The sequence below is a fragment of the Monodelphis domestica genome, chromosome 5 (assembly GCF_027887165.1).
Source record: "Monodelphis domestica isolate mMonDom1 chromosome 5, mMonDom1.pri, whole genome shotgun sequence".
Taxonomy (NCBI): Eukaryota; Metazoa; Chordata; class Mammalia; order Didelphimorphia; family Didelphidae; genus Monodelphis; species Monodelphis domestica.
Window position 1 is genome coordinate 13,275,624 of NC_077231.1, and position 18,052 is coordinate 13,293,675.

The 18,052-nt window shown below is 45.3% G+C and overlaps 1 protein-coding gene across 5 annotated transcripts in view; it reads left to right on the plus strand.

Annotated features, from left to right (window-relative positions):
* SMC1B (structural maintenance of chromosomes 1B) overlaps positions 1 to 18,052 on the plus strand; it is a 77,192-nt gene that overhangs the window by 51,649 nt on the left and 7,491 nt on the right. For 3 of the 5 annotated variants that reach the window (XM_056797624.1, XM_056797622.1, XM_056797623.1), the window contains 10 exons: positions 105 to 242; positions 2,158 to 2,274; positions 3,445 to 3,551; positions 7,723 to 7,864; positions 11,655 to 11,800; positions 13,314 to 13,467; positions 14,287 to 14,451; positions 14,537 to 14,693; positions 14,803 to 14,957; positions 16,330 to 16,481. In XM_056797624.1, the coding sequence (XP_056653602.1) occupies positions 105 to 242; positions 2,158 to 2,274; positions 3,445 to 3,551; positions 7,723 to 7,864; positions 11,655 to 11,800; positions 13,314 to 13,467; positions 14,287 to 14,451; positions 14,537 to 14,693; positions 14,803 to 14,957; positions 16,330 to 16,481 (1,433 nt within the window). The remainder of the gene's footprint in view (positions 1 to 104; positions 243 to 2,157; positions 2,275 to 3,444; positions 3,552 to 7,722; positions 7,865 to 11,654; positions 11,801 to 13,313; positions 13,468 to 14,286; positions 14,452 to 14,536; positions 14,694 to 14,802; positions 14,958 to 16,329; positions 16,482 to 18,052) is intronic. The other 2 variants (XM_016425550.2, XM_001378427.4) reach the window with 1 other exon arrangement.

The window sequence follows — 18,052 nt, forward strand, 5'->3', positions numbered from 1 at the left end:
TGTGTGTGTGTGTGTGTTTAATAACAGTTGAGGTTATGGGAAAAACACTGAAACACAGTAGTATAAAATGCAAGGTAACTTTTCCTTACATTCCTCTTTTCTAGGACTTAATGAAAATACGACGCAAAGAAACAGATTTGAAACAAATCCAGGCTTTGGTACAAGGAACTCATACACGTCTCAAATATTCTCAAAATGAACTGGAGACAATTAAAAAGAAGCATCTTGCTCGTTTTAACAAGGTAATTCAGCCAGAAGACATTCGTTCAGTTTTTAAATGAGTCACGTTTGTTTTACCATAGACTCTGAGCCAAAAAGGAACTCTGTTCCACATCTCTCCCCAGTGACCCTTGAGGCTATGCTTAATGCCCTCCAGAGATAGTAATTCACAGCCTCAAAAGCTCACCCCACTTCCATGCCCCATGATATAAATGTTTCCTTCCACTGGGCTCTGAGATCAATCAGCAGCAGCTTCCTGCCCAATAGGTCCAGTTCTTCCTTCCCTAAACTCTTCAGGTACTTGAAGGCCATGGTTTCCCCTGTCTCCAGGACAATTCCACCCAGCTGTCTAACCTGATTCTTATTTAACATTCTTGTTAGCCTAGAACTGGACACAGGCCTCCCTCATTTTAGAATTCATTTAAAGTTCCAATGGTTGGTGGTAAACTTAGTAGATAGGAAGTGTAAGACCCAAAGTAGGGAATGAGGCATCTATTGTAGGGAGCAGTGTCACCCATTTGTGAATGTCCACATGGGTTGATCCTTTACCTCTCTCTAAGGGAGTCTTTGATTCCTATCTGGAGGAGAGCCACAAATGGGTACAATGAGGCTGGTCCATTCTTCTCTCTTTAGAAAATGAATACCATTTATCTGACACTCCCTATCCAAAGTATTGGGGCAGTAACTATTCAATTCAAGTCCCTTTCCTAGTCACTAACCCTTAACAAGGAGAGAAGGCTCAATCTATATCCAGAATCTTGATTGCCTTCCTACCAAGTACTAGTTACTCAAAGACCATCACAGACAGTGAATGGGTAATACCCATTTAGCCAAGCTGATATAAAATCTGAGCTGATAATGTAACTTACCAGGCAATATACAGAAATGAGATATTTTCATTTTAGAGAGAGAAACCCTTCTCTCATCCCAGGAGAAATTCCCATGGGTCTCTGGTGGGGCAGATGGGAACTTGGATCCTAGACAGCAATGGTGATTTATTGGTATTCATGCAGAGCTTGGGGAGCTGCTCCATTCCCCCTCTTCCCAGTGCTGGAGGACATTTTTTGCATGTCCAGCTGCCCAAAAGCAAGCGGTTCCTCCTTCTGCCCTCTTGGATAATGGGGGCAGGAGGATTCACAGACAGCTTGAATTTGCCCTTTGGGCACTCAAACTCAAAAGGTTCACCAAAGTTCATGTGCTTTTTACTATCTAGGAGCTAGAAGCCAGAAAAAGCCCCTTTCCTCCCCCAAACTCCATGTAGACAGCTGCCTCCCCCCTACCCCCAAGTGTTGAGTCATCATTCTTTCCCTCACTGAGGAGAGACTTAATGCAGATTCACAGTTACATTTTTAAAATAACTCAGTAAAACTGAACCTTGAGTTTGGATAGCTATCTGTTATTGTGAGGAATGAACACTGGTCTAGGCTCTCCAGGGCCATGGTCTTTCGAGGACCTCGGGCTCTGGTTTTCATCTAAATTGCACCATCACCTCTCTCCAGCTTTGTTAGCAGACTGAACCTCCAGGCCCCTAGGGAATGCTGTTTTCTCAGACTTTTGCATTTAAACATTGAGTCCCAAGTCTCCATCAATGATCTCATCCATAGCAGTCATCTTGACAATTGACAGCACTATCACTAGTGTCTCCTTTTAATAATGATGACAATACTTACAGATATGTAGTACTTTATATTCGAAACCAGTTTTATTTAAATTGCTTCATCTGACTACCTCATCATCCATCATCATCCAGGATTTGGCCATCTCTGCTCAACAGACCAACCTCCTTGTCAGGCTGCAGTCTTGCACTGTCCCTCAGCTTCCCTCCTTGCTGGTGCTCATCCCCTTTATGAACCCCCCATGCTGCTTGGATTCATCATACAAACATTGAGCCAATTAGAGGACTAACCGTGTCAAAATCATCTTCTTTCTCACAATTAGGAACAGTCCCAGCTCCAAAGTGAATTACTGAACATTGAATCTCAGTACGTGATGCTGAGTGATGGCATTGAGAAAAGAATCCGACAAATCACAGATTTTCAAGAAAAGATAGATAAGGTGACAAGTCTTATGGACTTGGATGGAATAGTATAGATGCATGTATTTATGTGTTATTGGGGAAAAGAAGAGGGAAATCCTTCAACCAGCACTTACACCTTCTGGCAGCTACACATTGTGTTAGGTGCTAGACATACAGCTAAGAAGAATGAAACAGACCCTGGCCTTGAGGAGTTTAAATTCTAACAAGATACCTACTGCCTGATAGAGCTAGGCTCAAGCTATAAAACAAGAAATAGTTTTGTTCATGTTTGCCAAGGCAAGGATTTGCTTTAGTTATGCATTTTTTTAAACCCTTACCTTCTGTCTTAGAATCAATACTGTGTATCAGTTCCAAGGCAGAAGAGAGGTAAGGGCTAGACAGTGGGGGTTCAATGACTTGCTCAGGGTCACACAGCTAAGAAGTGTCTGAGGTCAAATTTGAACCTAGGACCTCCCACCTCTAGCTAGGCTTAGCTCTCAATCCACTGAGCAACCCAGCTGCTCTCAGCTATGCTTATTTTTAGGATTCCCCTCTCTTTTTCCTCAGTGGTAGGAGAGAATCAAATCCTTGTTAATTTAAAATGTGTGTGTGTGTGTGTGTGTGTGTGTAATTAAGAAAGGTGTTCTATCAGGGAGAGATAAGTATCAATGTCATTATTGTTTGGTTGTTTTCATGACCCCATTTGGGGTTTTCTTGGAATGGTTTGCCATTTCCTCTTTCAGCTCATTTCACAGATGAGAAAACTGAGGCAAACATGGTGCCTGAGGCTAGATTTGAACTTAGGAGGATGATTCTTCCTGACTCCAGGCCAAGTGGGGAAGTCACCTCCTCATGTTCCTAGGCATCTCTTAGACACTATAAATGACCAGGGAAGTCACTGGCACAAATTCATGCTGCAATTTCCTTCCCTTGGCCAATCCTTTCAATGATATTAGTAATTTTCATAATGGGCTCTAGTGTCAACCCAGATATATTGGTGTTCTTTCCTTCTCTGGGATCTGGCTGAGGGGATATTATGAAATTCAAGGAAGAATGAGCTCTTGTCACCTTTAACCATAGGATGCAGGGCTAGATCTGATGTTTTTCTGGCAAAGTCTCACATCTGATAACGAGTGAAATTGTTTATTGAAACTGCCTTATTTATACACAATGTATTCTAAAACAGAATTGTATACAAATCATTTAAGGTAGAAGATGAAATTTTCCATGACTTTTGTGAAGAAATTGGCGTAGAAAATATTCGCGAATATGAAAACCAGCAAGTGAAACAACAGCAAGAAATTGACAAAAAGAGGTACCTTGGTATTTGCCCCTTATTTTATTTACCTAAATCTATGTAGAAATCTTGGATGACAGTCTCATCTGGAGGCAGTGGGAAGGAGAAGCATCATTTTGGAATCTTGGGTTCCTTGGGTTTCTTAGGGAACCCTTGATCATACCTAAGCTCTGTTATGGTCAACAAACCTCTCTGAATCCAATTTCTCACCTGCAGGGAATGGTCTTGTTGACACTTACCTTCCTTTGAGGGTCCTTGTAAGGACAATACTTTGTGAAGTCTCAAGAATGATAGGATGTCAGCAAGAGATTATTGAACTAAATTATATGTATAAACAAGCCTATCATTTAGAGGAGGCCCCTACACTGTTAAGTGTAGAACAACCTTCAGGTGGTGGGAGGGGAAGGAGAAACATGAGACTTAACCCCTGAGTACTGAGGGCTCAACACCAGGCTAAGAGGAATCCTTGTCTTTGCCAAGGCCAACATGGGTCCTGATGCCCTTAATCGCAGAATTCGAAGTCACTTCAGTGCAATGACCTGAAAAGGAAGCCCCTTTAGCTAATAGATGAAAAGGAGTTGCCCAGCCTCTGTGTGAGAAACCCCTTCCCTCTTGGGTAGCCTAGTTCCCTTTGAGAGGGCTCAAATAACCAAGAAGTTGGCTCTTCTTATACCTCACTGCAATTTTTTTTCTGTAAATATTTTATTTATCATTGAAGAAAAAACCCAGCAGCAAGTACTGTGTTGGCTTCAGTAAGATCAGAGTCAATAATTAATGTGGCTACTACACTCCAAAATTGAATCCCACAGTCATTACTATAGAGTGCATGCTAGAAAATCTAACCTGAAGACAAAGAAAGTTAGGAAAAGAATTTAAATAATTCCTTCAAAACCACATCTTTATAAATATTGTCATATTTAAACTTGAAAGGCATGAATTCTCCATTAATAGAAAAGTAGTTTGCTATTGGCAACAGAAAAGACTTAGCACTAGATTCACCCAGTGCTTTTCATTTAAAAGATGTGTTTTCCTGGTTTCATATGTCAGCTGTACTTGTATTTCATTAGAACAATGACTTCAAATTGTTCCATATCCACCAGCATTCAAATAAAACCTACATACAGATAATTCCACTATATCCATTGTTCATAATATTTACTGCACTTAATATGAACTTGTCTGCTTCAGGCTTTCCCTCTTTGTGCCTAACATAATCAGAAACATTGACAATGTGAGAGATAGAAAGGGGCAAATTTGTGTCAAATGCCAGGCAGGGTAGGATAGGATAGGATAGGCAAGGCAAGAAAGCAGCAATTAAGTACCTGCTATATACCAGGCCCTGTACTGACCACGATGAGAAAAAGAGAAAAACAGAACTCACACTCTAATGGGGAGTTAATACCACATAGGCAACTATGTACAAATGAGATTTTTATAAGACAAATGGCATTAAAGGGGATTGGAAAAGGCTTTCTGTAACTGATGAGATTTTAGCTGAGGCTTGAGGAAAGTTAGGAGATAGAAATGAGGGAGAGAATTGGAAAAACACGGGCAGCTAGTTAAAATGCCCAGAATCTGGACATAGAGAGTCTTTTGTACAAGGAACAGCCAGGAGGGCCTGTTGGATCAGAAGATTGGCCATTATTGGGGTGGGATACAGTGATGAAAGTAGAAAAAGGAGAGGTAGAGACCCAGTGGGGCAGGCCTTCAAAGGTCAACCAAAGGTCCTGGGAGTGACAGGGAACTGCCAAAATTGATTGAGGTGGTAGTGACATGGTCAGACTCAAGCTTTAGGAAGATCACTTGGACAGCTTAGTGGAGAGCCTGACATAAGGTGTGTAACATATCAATGGGAGAATGGGGTAACCTTTGACAATAGGGAAGTTAGGAAGTGGGAAGAAAATTAGTTCAGTTTTGGAGCTTTGGGGTTCAAGAAAAAAGTGAGGGCTGGATCTAAGAATCATCTGCACAGAGATGGTCATTGAATCCCCAAGAGCTTCACCAAGTGAAGAATGTCAAAGGAGAAGGCAAGAAGATCCTGGCAGAGCCTTGAGGGACCCCTGATTAGTGTGTGACCCAGACAGAAACCTAGTAATGGAGCCTGGGATGGGGCTCCAAGGAGGGAGAGAACCAGGAGAGAACAGTTTCATGAAAAGCTCAAGTGAAGAGGATGGTCCACAGCATGAGGCCACAGAGAGGACAAGAAAGGTGGAGGGTTGGGAAGAGGCCATTAAGGGGTCCCTGGAGACCTGTTTGGGTAGCATGAGATGGCTGTCTAGAGGACTTAGCCAACATAGAGAGGGGAGTCTTGGGAAGAAGATGGCTCAGGATCCTCTGGGTGGGCAGTGGCACCTTCTTGGAAACTTCCACACTAAGATGGCTTCCAAGAACACCAAGAAGTTAAGTCAAACAGTTGGTGTGAGTCAGAAAAGTTGGTGTGGAACCCAGGGCTTCCTGGCTCTGAAACCAGCTCTCTGTCTCCTATACCATAGTCTCTCAGCCAGACAGGCAGCTCTCTAACACTCCATGTCAACCCATAGGCTATCTTAGAAGCAACATAGAATCTCTGGAGTTTATTAAGGGGTTAGAGGGCATGAGCAGACCTTCCCTTTGAGGAAAACTTCTTTGGTGACTTTGTGGAGGTTGGATTGGAGAGATGACCTAGGAAGTTCTTCATGGAGTCTAGGCAAGAGGTGAAAAGGACCTGAATTGGGGGTGGAGGATGGACTGGTGAAAGGTTGGGAAAGGTTTGCTCAGAAGTCCAAGGTCAATGACGCTGGGCAGCAGAAAGGTGCTGCCTTTAACAAAAAGGGGTTAGGGAGCAGGCCCACTTTACATGCAGCACTTGCTCTTGACATGCCAAGAGGACATGCAGTGTGAAATGTATAAAAATAAACAAGAGGAGAATGGCTCAAACTGGGGGGAGAAAGAGAGGGTCATTGGGCCCAGGACACCAGGAAAAAGAGTACTGAAGAAAAGCACGAGGATCCCTTGGTGCATTCTTCTAATAAATGTCTGTGCCAGGAGATGTGAAATGCATAGTGTTCCAAAGCTCCATGGCGGTAGGGCCAGCCAGGAGGGAAGAGGGGGATAAATGGATGAGGCATCTGAAAGGATGAGAATTGAGATGAAGCCCTCTATGGTCACTGGGAGGTTAAATGGTGAGGCTGGGAATCAGCTGTCAAGGGGTTAAGGAGAGTGAGAAGGGAAAGTGGAGGCCTCCAACCTGTCCATTTGGTACATGTAGTTGGGTGGGTACCAGAAAGAGAAATATATGAGTGAGGTCAGTGGACAGGGAGGCAAGAGTAGAGGCAATCTGCTGGAGAAGAGGGCCTGGAGGGCATGCTGGAAAGAGTATATGTTACCTGGGGAGGTTTAGAGGGGCTGCCTCTGAGGCCAGAGTCAAGGGATTGTGAAGTAAGGGTGGGGAGAGACAGCTCTTGGGAAATGGCCTCAGACCCTGCTATTGAGGACTCCAGATAGGAGAGGGTGGGGCATGGGGTCCTACAGAGAATGGGTTAGGGAATGATTGCCTAGTTGCTGTGAAGGCCCCCGTGAAATTACAGAATGAATTTGGGATAGGCTTAGTCCCATCATTAAGCAGCATGTAAAGAGGAATGATGGCAGGGTAGAGGGTGGACAGAAGCCCAGGCTGGAGGTCCTCAAGGCCTCTCCCTTATCTCATTCCTCTTTCCCTGCAGAGCTTGTCTCTTCCTGGATTTCTGCCCTAGGCTCTTCAGGCTCCCTGCCTTCAGCCTCTCTTTTCCTCCCAGGCTTTAAGATCCACATGTCACCATTTCCCTCCCTGTTCAGAGGGTTCTGGTGGCTTCTATGGCTTGGATAAAACTCCAGACTCCCTGTTCAAGGTGACCTCAGCCTGCCCTTCTAGCTAGATTTCCTCCAAGATGCTCATCTTCCAGCTAAGCCTTCCAGCTTCAAACCCCCTACCACCACCATCATCCTGAATGCTTTCACTTGCACAAGCTCTTCAGGTGTTTTGGGTCTTTGTGTTCCTCCTGGCATCTGGGAGTTAATGTAGTGGGACCCCTGCCTCCAATTCCCAGGATATCAGATGTGGAGCTGCTGAGAGGACCTGTGAAATCAAAAACAAAGCAGCAAGAGTTATTGTTACTCCTTTGCATCATGGTGGCAGGGAGTAGTTCCATGCCACCATCCTTTGTCTCCCCAGGCTCGAGTTTGAGAAGCTGAAGACTCGGCTCAACATTCAGCTGGAATATAGCCATAATCAGCTGAAGAAGAAAACCAATAAGGTCACAACCCTGAAAGAAGCCATTGTCAAAGATACAGAAGACCTTGAGAGTCTGAAGAAGGTGATGGCTCTTGGGCTCCTGGGAAAGCTGGAGGAGGGGATGGTGAGGGGAGTGGAACAGGGGGTTGGGTAGGGCTTTTCACTGAAGAGAGCCAACTTGTCAAGGCCATTATGGGGCTTTGAATAGAATTTCAATTATCTCATTGGCCACCTCCTCTAGCCCCATGCCCCAAATCAAGCAGGGTAAAACTTGTAATGTCTAAGGCTACCCATCTGCTTTCAAGTACTCCCTCCCACTGAGCCTTCAATTGGCCTTTCTTCCCCTTTTTCACCCATTGCCCTACCCCACAGGGTCTATCTTTCAGGCCCCTTAAGAGAGCTGGGGCAGTTTCTGTGCAGTGTGAAGTCAAAGGCACACCCCACCCTGCAGGCTGCCCCCCAGCACACACAACACACAACACTCTGCCTTATCACAGGGGAAGGGAAGCCCCAGTCTCAAAGAGAGACCACACTAGCTTTCTCTACTCTGACTGAGCTTATAAGTGGTGGAGGACCCCCAGCCCTCTGTTCACTCTGCATCAGCCAGCCAGCTTCATTTAGGCTCTGGGAGCTTCTAGTGCATGGAAGCCATTGGCATGACCCAAAAGCATAGAAAGAATCATGTGATATTTACACAGACTAAGGAAGAAGTCATTTCGTGGGACAAGGCCCCAGCAGCTGTTAAGGAAATGTGAGGTGGGAGTGAGGAGAGGATGCTTCCAGGCACTGACTGGGTCAGTCTTTGCAGAAGCACAAAGTTGGGAGCACTGCAGCAAGAAGTTTGTTGGACCAGACTAAAGCATTCATGAAGGCCAGACAGTTAGGCTGGAGCCAGGCCTTGGAGGACTTGAAATACCAATCAGGGGAGTTTATATTTAATACCCAGTTAAGTGAATTAACTGCCTTTTTTTTTTTAAACCTTACCTTCCATCTTATAATCAATACTGAGGCAGAAGAGTAGTAAGGTCTAGGCAATGGGGGTTAAATGATTTGCCTAGTGTCACACAGCTAGGAAGTGTCAGGCCAGATTTGAACCCATCTCTAGACCAATCTACTGAGCCTCCCAGCTGCCGCCACCCCCACCCCCCCAATTAACTGCTTTTTGACTGACTGCAGAAGTAATAACTGGAGTTTATTAAGTATGGGAGTGAGGTAAACCAGAATTAGGAAAAACCCTTTGGCATTTGTATGGGGAATGGGTTGAAGGTACAGTTAGTAGGGAGACCAAGAAGGAGGCTATTGCAGCTATGCTATCTGATCAGCCAGCAACAGAGGCAAGACATGAAAAACAGATTCCTAGAGGGTTTCCTGGTTTCTTTGTGTTACTCATACCTGTTGATCTTGTGTGTTTCCAGCTTTAGGTAATAGCCTATAATGCTGCTAGGACATCTTTGTATCAGGGGAGAAAAGGAGGTGAAGAGAGGATCCTGAGTGGATAGGGTACCAAAGGCCTTGAGAAGGCAGGAGAGCGTGAATAAAAGTCAACAAATGATTGTCATCAGGCCCTTGATAGGCACGACCTTTGAGGCAAGAGGACAGAGGGAAGGCCTGAGGGGGATGGACAAAAAGTATGCCCAGTCCTCTTGTGGCTGCTGTCACTGCCACTGCCACCACTGTGTACCTGGGCCAGGGGATAGATACTATGTCTTTGTGGAGAGCCAGACAGCTGTGAACATGCCAGGGTGGAAGGAGTATGAGAAGGGAAAGCTCATCTGAAGGGAAATTTAAAGAGCAGAGGCTTTGGGAGCACATGGAGCAGGCCAGGGCTCAGAAGACCTAGGTCTGAAATAAGCATTCCAGGGAATGCAGGCTAGAAAACAAAGACAGAAATGAAACCAGCCCTCCCCTCAATGAGTTTGCATTCTGTCAGAGAAGAGAGTGCATGCAGCCTGCACATCTGTCAGGAACAAGGAATGTGCTGACAATTAGAGCTTCACATGGGCTACCTTGAAGGGCTGGTTGTCTTTTATGATCTCTGGGCCTTGATTAATAAACCATAGTACGACACAGCAGACTTCTTAACTCCCTAACTTTGGATGAGCTCATAAGTATTTGTTTGGCATTCAAAGCCCTTCACAGTCTGGTTCCAGCCTTTCTCTTCATTTGACTTTGATGCAATCTTCTGATCTAGTAAAACTGACCAGGCCTCCTTACTGTTTACTGTTCACAAGATATTATCTGTGACCCTGTGACTTCCTACAAGACTTATAAGGTATTATATAAGTTCCTTGAGGGCAGACAGAGCCGGTGTCATTTTTGGCTTTGTAGGTCCAGCAACAGCCATAGCATGGACTTGGTTAAATGGAATTGGACAAAGGTGCCTTGATGATCTTGATATATAGGAGTCATTTCTGGGTGGTTAATTTTATCAATAATTTTGTAAGCAAAACAGTTCTCTGTAGTCTACAGTTTCTCTTATTTTGTTCCCTCTAAGCTAGTTATTTCCTTTGACCATGAGTTTCATTGTCTTTCTCAAATGAATTCTGGTCTAACCATCCTGTACCGATGATGTTGACCTTTGGAATCCAAACTTGGGATCTCTAGTCAGTTTCATCTTGTTAGGTTCAGTCCAATTTGGTATTCTCTAATCATTTTGGACCTGGATTCACTCATCCCACTGTTGAATTTTCCTTTTGGGTTTCATGTCATTTGAACATTTGGTGGTCAGGCTTACAAGCCATTCATAAAAATGTTCAGAAGCACAGGCCAGGGATAAATCTCTGAAACCCTCCACTATAGACTTCCTTCCTCCTTGACTCATTCCACCACCTCTAAGTTTAGCTGCGTTGTCTGTACTGCTTCTCCCCTTCCTTTCCCAGAGGAAAGCCAAAATACCTTGCTAAAAACCCTGTGTCTGTGATGTGTGTCCTCCTGATTCACCATGTCAAGAATAAAAAAGAGTTTAATCAAGCATGAGATATTCTTGATAAAGGCACTCTGGCTTTGTGTCATCACTTTCCTTTCCCAGTTGGTCACAAATCTTCCCTCAATAATGTATTTGAGTATCCAAGGCAAGTTCACCAGCCTTGAGAATTGCATGAGATGAATTGTAAAGTGTGTTCTAGTTCTAAAATTCTTTGAATCTAAACAAATGATTAAAAACTTGGCTTCTTGGAAAATCTTGGCTGTTCCTTCAAGTTATACCTCTATAATTCTTTTCAAAATCTCAGTAAAGCCTTCAGAATTTTACGTAGTGGCAGCCCATCCAGGGGTAGATAATAATGAATATCTGCACTTTATATTTGACTTTTGACATAAATAAAAGCCAATCTTTTTTAAAGGCCCACATAAAAGAACCAGAGCAAACTTTTGTGTTCTGCATCTTTTTGACAGAACAGTGACCCCTTTGAGGGGCATCTTCAGAATGCTTGCCCTTGTCAGATGAATGTGGCAGTATGGTAAGAGACTGGCCACAAGGCCAACTTTGGAATGAGAAAGCACAGTACAGGCTGGTGGTCAGGTTGCCACTGTCAACTTAACTGGGCCTTGGGTATCCGAGATCACTCTCAGACTGAAAGTTATAGGTGGGGCACTGACAGGCATCTATGGAAAGAGTCCCCATGTATCCAAGAATTCTTTTGGAACACTAGTGAAATTGGGCCTAGTTCCAACTCCTGCCCATGAACAAAGTCATTCTGGGAACTAGAGCTGAGAATATGCAGGCCTAGAATCTTCTGTATGATTTCAGAGATGATTTTTCTCATCTCAGGTATGGGCTATATTGCTATAATATATATTGCTAAGGAGAAGATGGCATGTTGGACTAAGATAGATATAGAAGAATATCTCACTGAGCCCTTTTCTCTGTTTAGGTGGAAGAAAACTGCCTACAAGTTGTGGATGACCTCATGACCAAACGGCAGCAACTAAAGGATGTGTGTGTTGCTCAGAATGTTAGCATTGAAAAGGCACAGGGCCAGGTGGAGGAAGCTCGAAAGAAATTTTTGATCAGCAATAGGTAATTATTGGCTACTTAGACACAAAGCTTTGCAGCTTGACAAAACCAGGGGTAGTTTTCAGATGTTTTCCAGGCAGTTGGACATTTCAAAGTAACGTCGACTGTTTCTTTTTTATGTATTTCTGCTTGAAGACCTCCAAGGAGGGAGAACCATCTCCTCCTGAGACAGCACCTGCCATTTGAGATAGCTTTTGTTCTCGGGAACAATTTCAAGTCAGCATCTCCTGTGTGCCAGGCCCTGTGCCAAGCACTGAAGATACAAAGAAAGAAAAAACAAAAAAACAAAAACCCAGGCCCTGCCCTCAAGGGGTTTGTGGCCTAATGTGTAGACAACAAGATAACTGAAGACCAAATTGGGGAAAATCTGAAAAGGAAAGAAAGCACTGTGATTCAGAAAAATCAGGGGGAGTGCTAGGTGGCTTAGTAGATTGAGATCCAGGCCTAGAGAAGGGAGGTCCTGGGTTCAAATTTGGTCTCAGACAGATCCTAGCTATATGACCCTGGATAAGTCACTTAACCCCAGTTGCCTAGCTATCCTCCATATCTGAAATACTCTTCCCTTTTTCCTCAGTTTGGCCTCTTGGCTTCCTTCTGTTTTAGAATCAATACTACATATTGGTTCCAAAGCAAAAGAATGGCAAAGGCTAGGCAATTGGGGAGATCCTTCCCCAGATCATCCCTTAGACTACTTTACTTGAGGGCTCAGCCTCCTCTGGAGAGCACAGGATCACCACTCTCTGCAGGATGCCAACCCCCATCTCCCTCCCTCTGTCATCTAACCTGTTCTGAACAGGAACCCTCCCTGTAGAGCTCTAGGAGAGCAAGGAATGGCCAGGGCTTCTGAGCACAGGGCTTAGCATATACTAGGTGCCTAACAAATGCTTCCCTCCTTGTCTCCATTACATATGACTGGTTCTTAGGCATCTGATGATATGGATATCACTTCCTCCCAGCCCGAAGAAGCTTCTTAGAAAGGGATCTTTATGAACATCTGGCAATCTGTGTCTCAATCTCCCACAAATAACTACAGAGTTCAGGGCAGAGCTCTATGGGCTCCCCCTCCCTTAGGCATAGTGACTACATCTGTCCCTCTACCTGTCTGTCCTGGGCTTTTGGTGTAGTTCCTGTGGCCTGGGGGCATAGCCTTTATAGCTTGGGCCATAGAAAGACTCCTCTCCTCCTGTCCCCCTCGAATTTCTGGTGCCAGTCCTGCTGCTCTTTCACTTGATTACCAACAGTGGCCTGAGTTCATGTCCCTCTTCTGTGGGCTAGGGATGAGGGCATGGCCTTTAGCAGGGACTGGTCCAGGAGGGGCCTTAGAATTCTAGATGAGGTCCAGCTGACCCAGAAGAAAAGAACCAGGACCCTGAGAGAGGCTCCTCTGGAGCTTAAATTGAGGTGGGACTGACTGGTTCCTCTTGACCAATGATCTCCTGCATGTGCGTATGTGTTTGTGTGTTTGCATGCATGTATGTGCTTGTGCATGGATGGATGTGCACTGTGCCTTCTGCAGGGAGGTGGGGAAGATGCAGAAGGAGATGGCAGCTGTCCAGACGGCCCTCGAACAGCAGCGGCTGGAGAAGCACAACATTCTGCTGAGCTGCAAGGTGCAGGACATCGAGGTTGCCCTTGTGGCCGGCTCCCTGGACGAGACCATCCAAGTGGCGGTATGGCAGCTTCAGCAAACTGAGGGCTGTTAGGGTTATTTTAAAATATCCCACATCTGTGGCCTGCCTGTTGTAGGCACCAAAATGTGGGCTTAGAGGAGACCCTGTGGCCCTCTACTCTCCAGAGTGTGCTGTCCAGCCCCAGGAAGCCTCAAAAGTATCCTGGCTCTCACTGAGCCCTTCCTTGACATTAGCTATATGACCCTGGATAAGTCACTTAACCCCAATTGCCTAGGATATATTCTGTACCCATTGGACCACAGTTAACAGAAGATCCTGAACTCTGCTTTACAACCCCAGGCTTGTAGCAGAGTGAAGGCAGGGGGGTTTGTCCAGCAGGAGATATTGCACAGGCCAAGGGTGACACCAAAGTTGGGAACAACACCCTATGGTCCTTGCCTCTCTCCTGCCTCAACAACCACAGGCTTCTCAGAGGAATGAGAAAGGATGAGCTGGGTTTGGTTCTCCTCTTAGAATCTGAGAAGTGTCATGGAAACTCTGGAAACAGAGTTCTGGACATTTTATTGTTGTTAATACTGTCAAGAACAGAGTCCCAGAAGCCCATTTGACTTCATGAAAATAGAAGGAAAAACAAAATGAACTCAATGTGAAGTAGTGAGGTCCCTGTCATGGGAGGCATTCTGGAATGGTCAGTTCTCTATGACTGAAGGTTCTTGGTGCTTCTCGAATGTCCTTTTTGGGCTGGGTCCCTCGTTTGGGGACTCCCACAGACTGAATGCTGGTGATGCCACCTGCTGGTCTTGTCCCCCACTGGGCTCTCTGTCATGCTTGTGCCCTGGGCTCCTCCTGTGCCAACAGCTCCAAATGGGAAGGACTTGGTCTGAAAGAAGAGGCCTGAGTTCCCTCAGATCTGTTTTTCAGCTCGGAGAGCAAGCTGAGAGCACACAAAGCACAGTGGCAGCCATGTATGAGAGAGAAGGGGCCCTACAGATAGACTACAGCAGCCTTGCTGAAGACCTGAAGGTAACTGAAGCACCATTGGGCTAGGGTGAGACTCAAACCCTGGATGGCTGCAGCAGGGCCCACCTGACCTTCTCTGCCACTGCAGGATCTGCAGTCTGATAAGGAGATCAAGGCTCAGCTGGGGCTCCTTGAGCAGCAGCTGGCCACACATGAGGACATTCTCCTGAAGACCACTGCCCCCAACCTTCGGGCCCTGCAGAACCTGCAGAATGTCAGAGACAAGTTCCAGGAGTCTATTGATGGTAAGACTGGGGCCTGCCCTGATCAGAGAAAGTCCTCCTCCTTCTGGGGTGGGTAAGGAGAGAAGTTCCCTTGGGGATCAAATCTGGCTGACCTTTCATTGTCTCACAGCTTTTGAGGCCAGCAGGAAGGAGGCAAGGGTCTGTAGGCAGGAGTTTGAGCAGGTAAAGAAGAAACGATATGATCTCTTCAGCCAGTGCTTTGAGCACGTCTCTGTGTCCATTGATCAGATCTACAAAAAACTTTGCAGGAACAACAGTGCCCAGGTATGGCTTCCGGTCCTCCCCACCTTTTCTCTCTGCCAATGCAGCTGCCCATTGGGCCCACACTGTCCAGACAGGTAGTCTGACCCCCAAGAGACAGTAGTTAGCCTATTTTCTGGAAATAAAGTCAGACTGGGTCTGCTGTCCTCTCTCAGTTACTGCCTCTGAGCCCTAGAAATCATCTGTCCCTCAGTTTCCTTGTTTATAAAGTGAGGGGGCAGGGACCTCTCAGGCTCTTCTCATTGGATACCTTCTAGGCACTTAGAAGGAAGAGCAGATGCCCTGGGGTGAGGGTCAATGATTCCTTAATGTATGTGTCATTCTTTCCCTGTGACCCAGTGACCTTGGCCAAGAAGGAGGTCTGGGGATCCCCAGCCTCCGCCATGCTGGGTAGCTGTCCTGGAGCCCCAAGGTCACAGAGATGGTTGGGAGATGCCTCTGAGCTCTCCTAGTCCTCTTCCACCAGAAGAACCTTTCTGGGGCTCATGAATAAGTGAGATCATCTCCAGAAGTCCTTGGAGACTTGAAATCCTGAAGGAGATTCATTCATTCATTCATTCTGATAAGGTTTCAGCCCAGCAAAAGAATACCAAAATTAAGATGTTGCCAAAGTAGCCACAATAGCAGATGACTCCCTGCAGCCTGAGCAGGGATGGTGCCCAGAGTACTCAAGGCCTGCTTTGTGCCTGACACCTTGCTAAGTGCTAGGGTTGAGCAAATTTGTTATTGCTGTTGTTCAGTCGTGTCTAGCTCTCTGTGACCCATGGACCCTGATGTGCCAGGCCCTTCTATCTTTCACCATGTCCCTGTGCCTGGCTGAGCTCACATTCTCCACCTCTAGCAGCAGGCCCTGGCGTCTCCTGGAGCTCCACTCCAAAGCTCCTGGACATACGTGACCTGGCTTTTTAGAACTCTGTCTCTTGATCCTCCTCCTCATCCTAACCTTCTTAGGTTCTTTCTCCCCTCCCCTACACATAGGTGGATCCCAGGGATCTCCGGTGAGATCCTCTTCCAGGGGGTCAGTTACCCCCTCTGTGTAAGTGACACCCCACCACCACTTCCACCACCCAGGCTCTCTCCTGAGCATCCTGATCCACCTGTAGCTCCCTCCTTCCTCCACCCAACTCCTCATAATCAGTCATCACAGTTTGGGTGCAGAGGACCTACAGGACATCTCTCTGTTATGTTCTCTTCTCCATTCCATGCCCACTTGCTGCTCAGTCAGCACTTTCCTTGTGCCAGTTTTTGAGAGTTTGATATTGAGTGATGCTGCTCATTCTTGGTTTTTATTTTTTCCAGGGATGGGTGGAACAGGGAGAGACAGGAAGACGGACTTTTGTTCATTGAAAAAAACCTGATTAAAAAAATGTTTCAGGCCTTTCTGAGCCCAGAGAACCCTGAAGAACCTTATCTGGAAGGGATCAGCTACAACTGTGTGGCTCCTGGGAAGCGTTTCATGCCCATGGACAACTTATCAGGGGGAGAGAAGTGCGTGGCTGCATTGGCCCTCCTTTTTGCTGTGCACAGGTGAGTCAAGTAGCTGGTCCCAACTAATCCAGACTGCCTTGGCTTCTCTCTGCTCATGGCAGTAGTAGAGCTGCATGCTTATTTTTCTGTCATGATTTTATCATTTGAACAACTGCTGAATCATTTCTGCCAAATAATCAGCCTGTCTGGGCCCTAACCATATTACACAGGAACTATCCAAGCTCACAGTTGTGACTCTGACAAACTTAAAAGGAAATTTCATTGCAATCCAGCAAGATGAGTGGTGCTGACATTATTATTATCCCCACTTTACAAAGGAGAAGACTGAGTCTCAGAGAGGTCAAGGGACTTGGATAGCTTATAAGGGGAAGATTGGGGATTCCAGGCCAGGGCTCCTACCTCTTTTCACTCTAGAACGCTGTCCTGAAGCCCTTTTTCCCCCCTTTATTTTAATAACAAATTTCCATATAAGTTTTCTAAAGTTCTACAATTCATGTTGTCTCCCTCCTTCCCCCCACCCCCCTTCCCAGAGCTGATAAGCAATTCAGTCTGGGTTATATATGTATTATCAAGCAAAACACATTTCCATATTACTCAATTTGAAGGCAAATAATTTTTTCCTTTTACTTATGAGTCAATTTAGAACATTATTCCTTGGTTACAAGAATCATATTATTTTCCTCCCTCCCCCCACCCTTCCTGTAGCTGACTCGCAATTTCACTGGGTATTATATGTGTCCTTGATCAGAGCCTATTTCCATGCTGTTGGTGTTTGCATTAGGATGTTCATTTAGAGTTTATATCCCCAACCATATCCCCGCAACCCATGTATTCAAGCAGTTGTTTTTCTTCTGTGTTTCTACTCCCACAGTGTTTCCTCTGAATGTGGATAGTGTTCCTTCTCATAGATCCCTCGGGGATTGTTCAGGATCACTGCATTGCCACTAATGGAGAAGTCCATTTCATTCGATTTTGTACCACAGTGTATCAGTCTCTGTGTTCAATGTTCTCCTGGTTCTGCTCCTTTCACTCTGCATCACTTCCTGGAGGTTATTATTCCTTTGAGCACCATAGTATTCCATCACCAACATGTACCACAATTTGTTCAGCCATTCCCCAATTGAAGGGCATCCCCTCATTTTCCAATTTTTTGCTACCACAGAGAGTGCAGCTATGAATATTCTTTTTTTTTTTAAACCCTTACCTTCTATCTTAGAGTCAATACTGTGTATTGGCTCCAAGGCAGAAGAGTGGTAAGGGCTAGTGTAATATTTAAATTAGTTGTGGGGCTTAAATTGTTGTAGATAAAAGAGTGGGAGCCATAAGCTGTGAGATTTAAAACGGTTGAGGTCTTAAACTGTAGTGATTAAAATAGTGGAAGATATAAATTGTGATAGATATAAGAGAGGGTGAGTAAATTTGACCGCAGAAATATGTTTCACTACAGTGTCTTGGGTTTTAAAATCAAATATAAGGTGGTCGCCAGGGAAATATTCCCAATTATTCAAATACCCAAGTCAATTGGGTTTTATAGAGATTTTAATTAACAATACAATGAGTAATCAAAGAAAGAGAGAGAGTAAGAAAGGAATAAGTATGAAGGCCTCAAG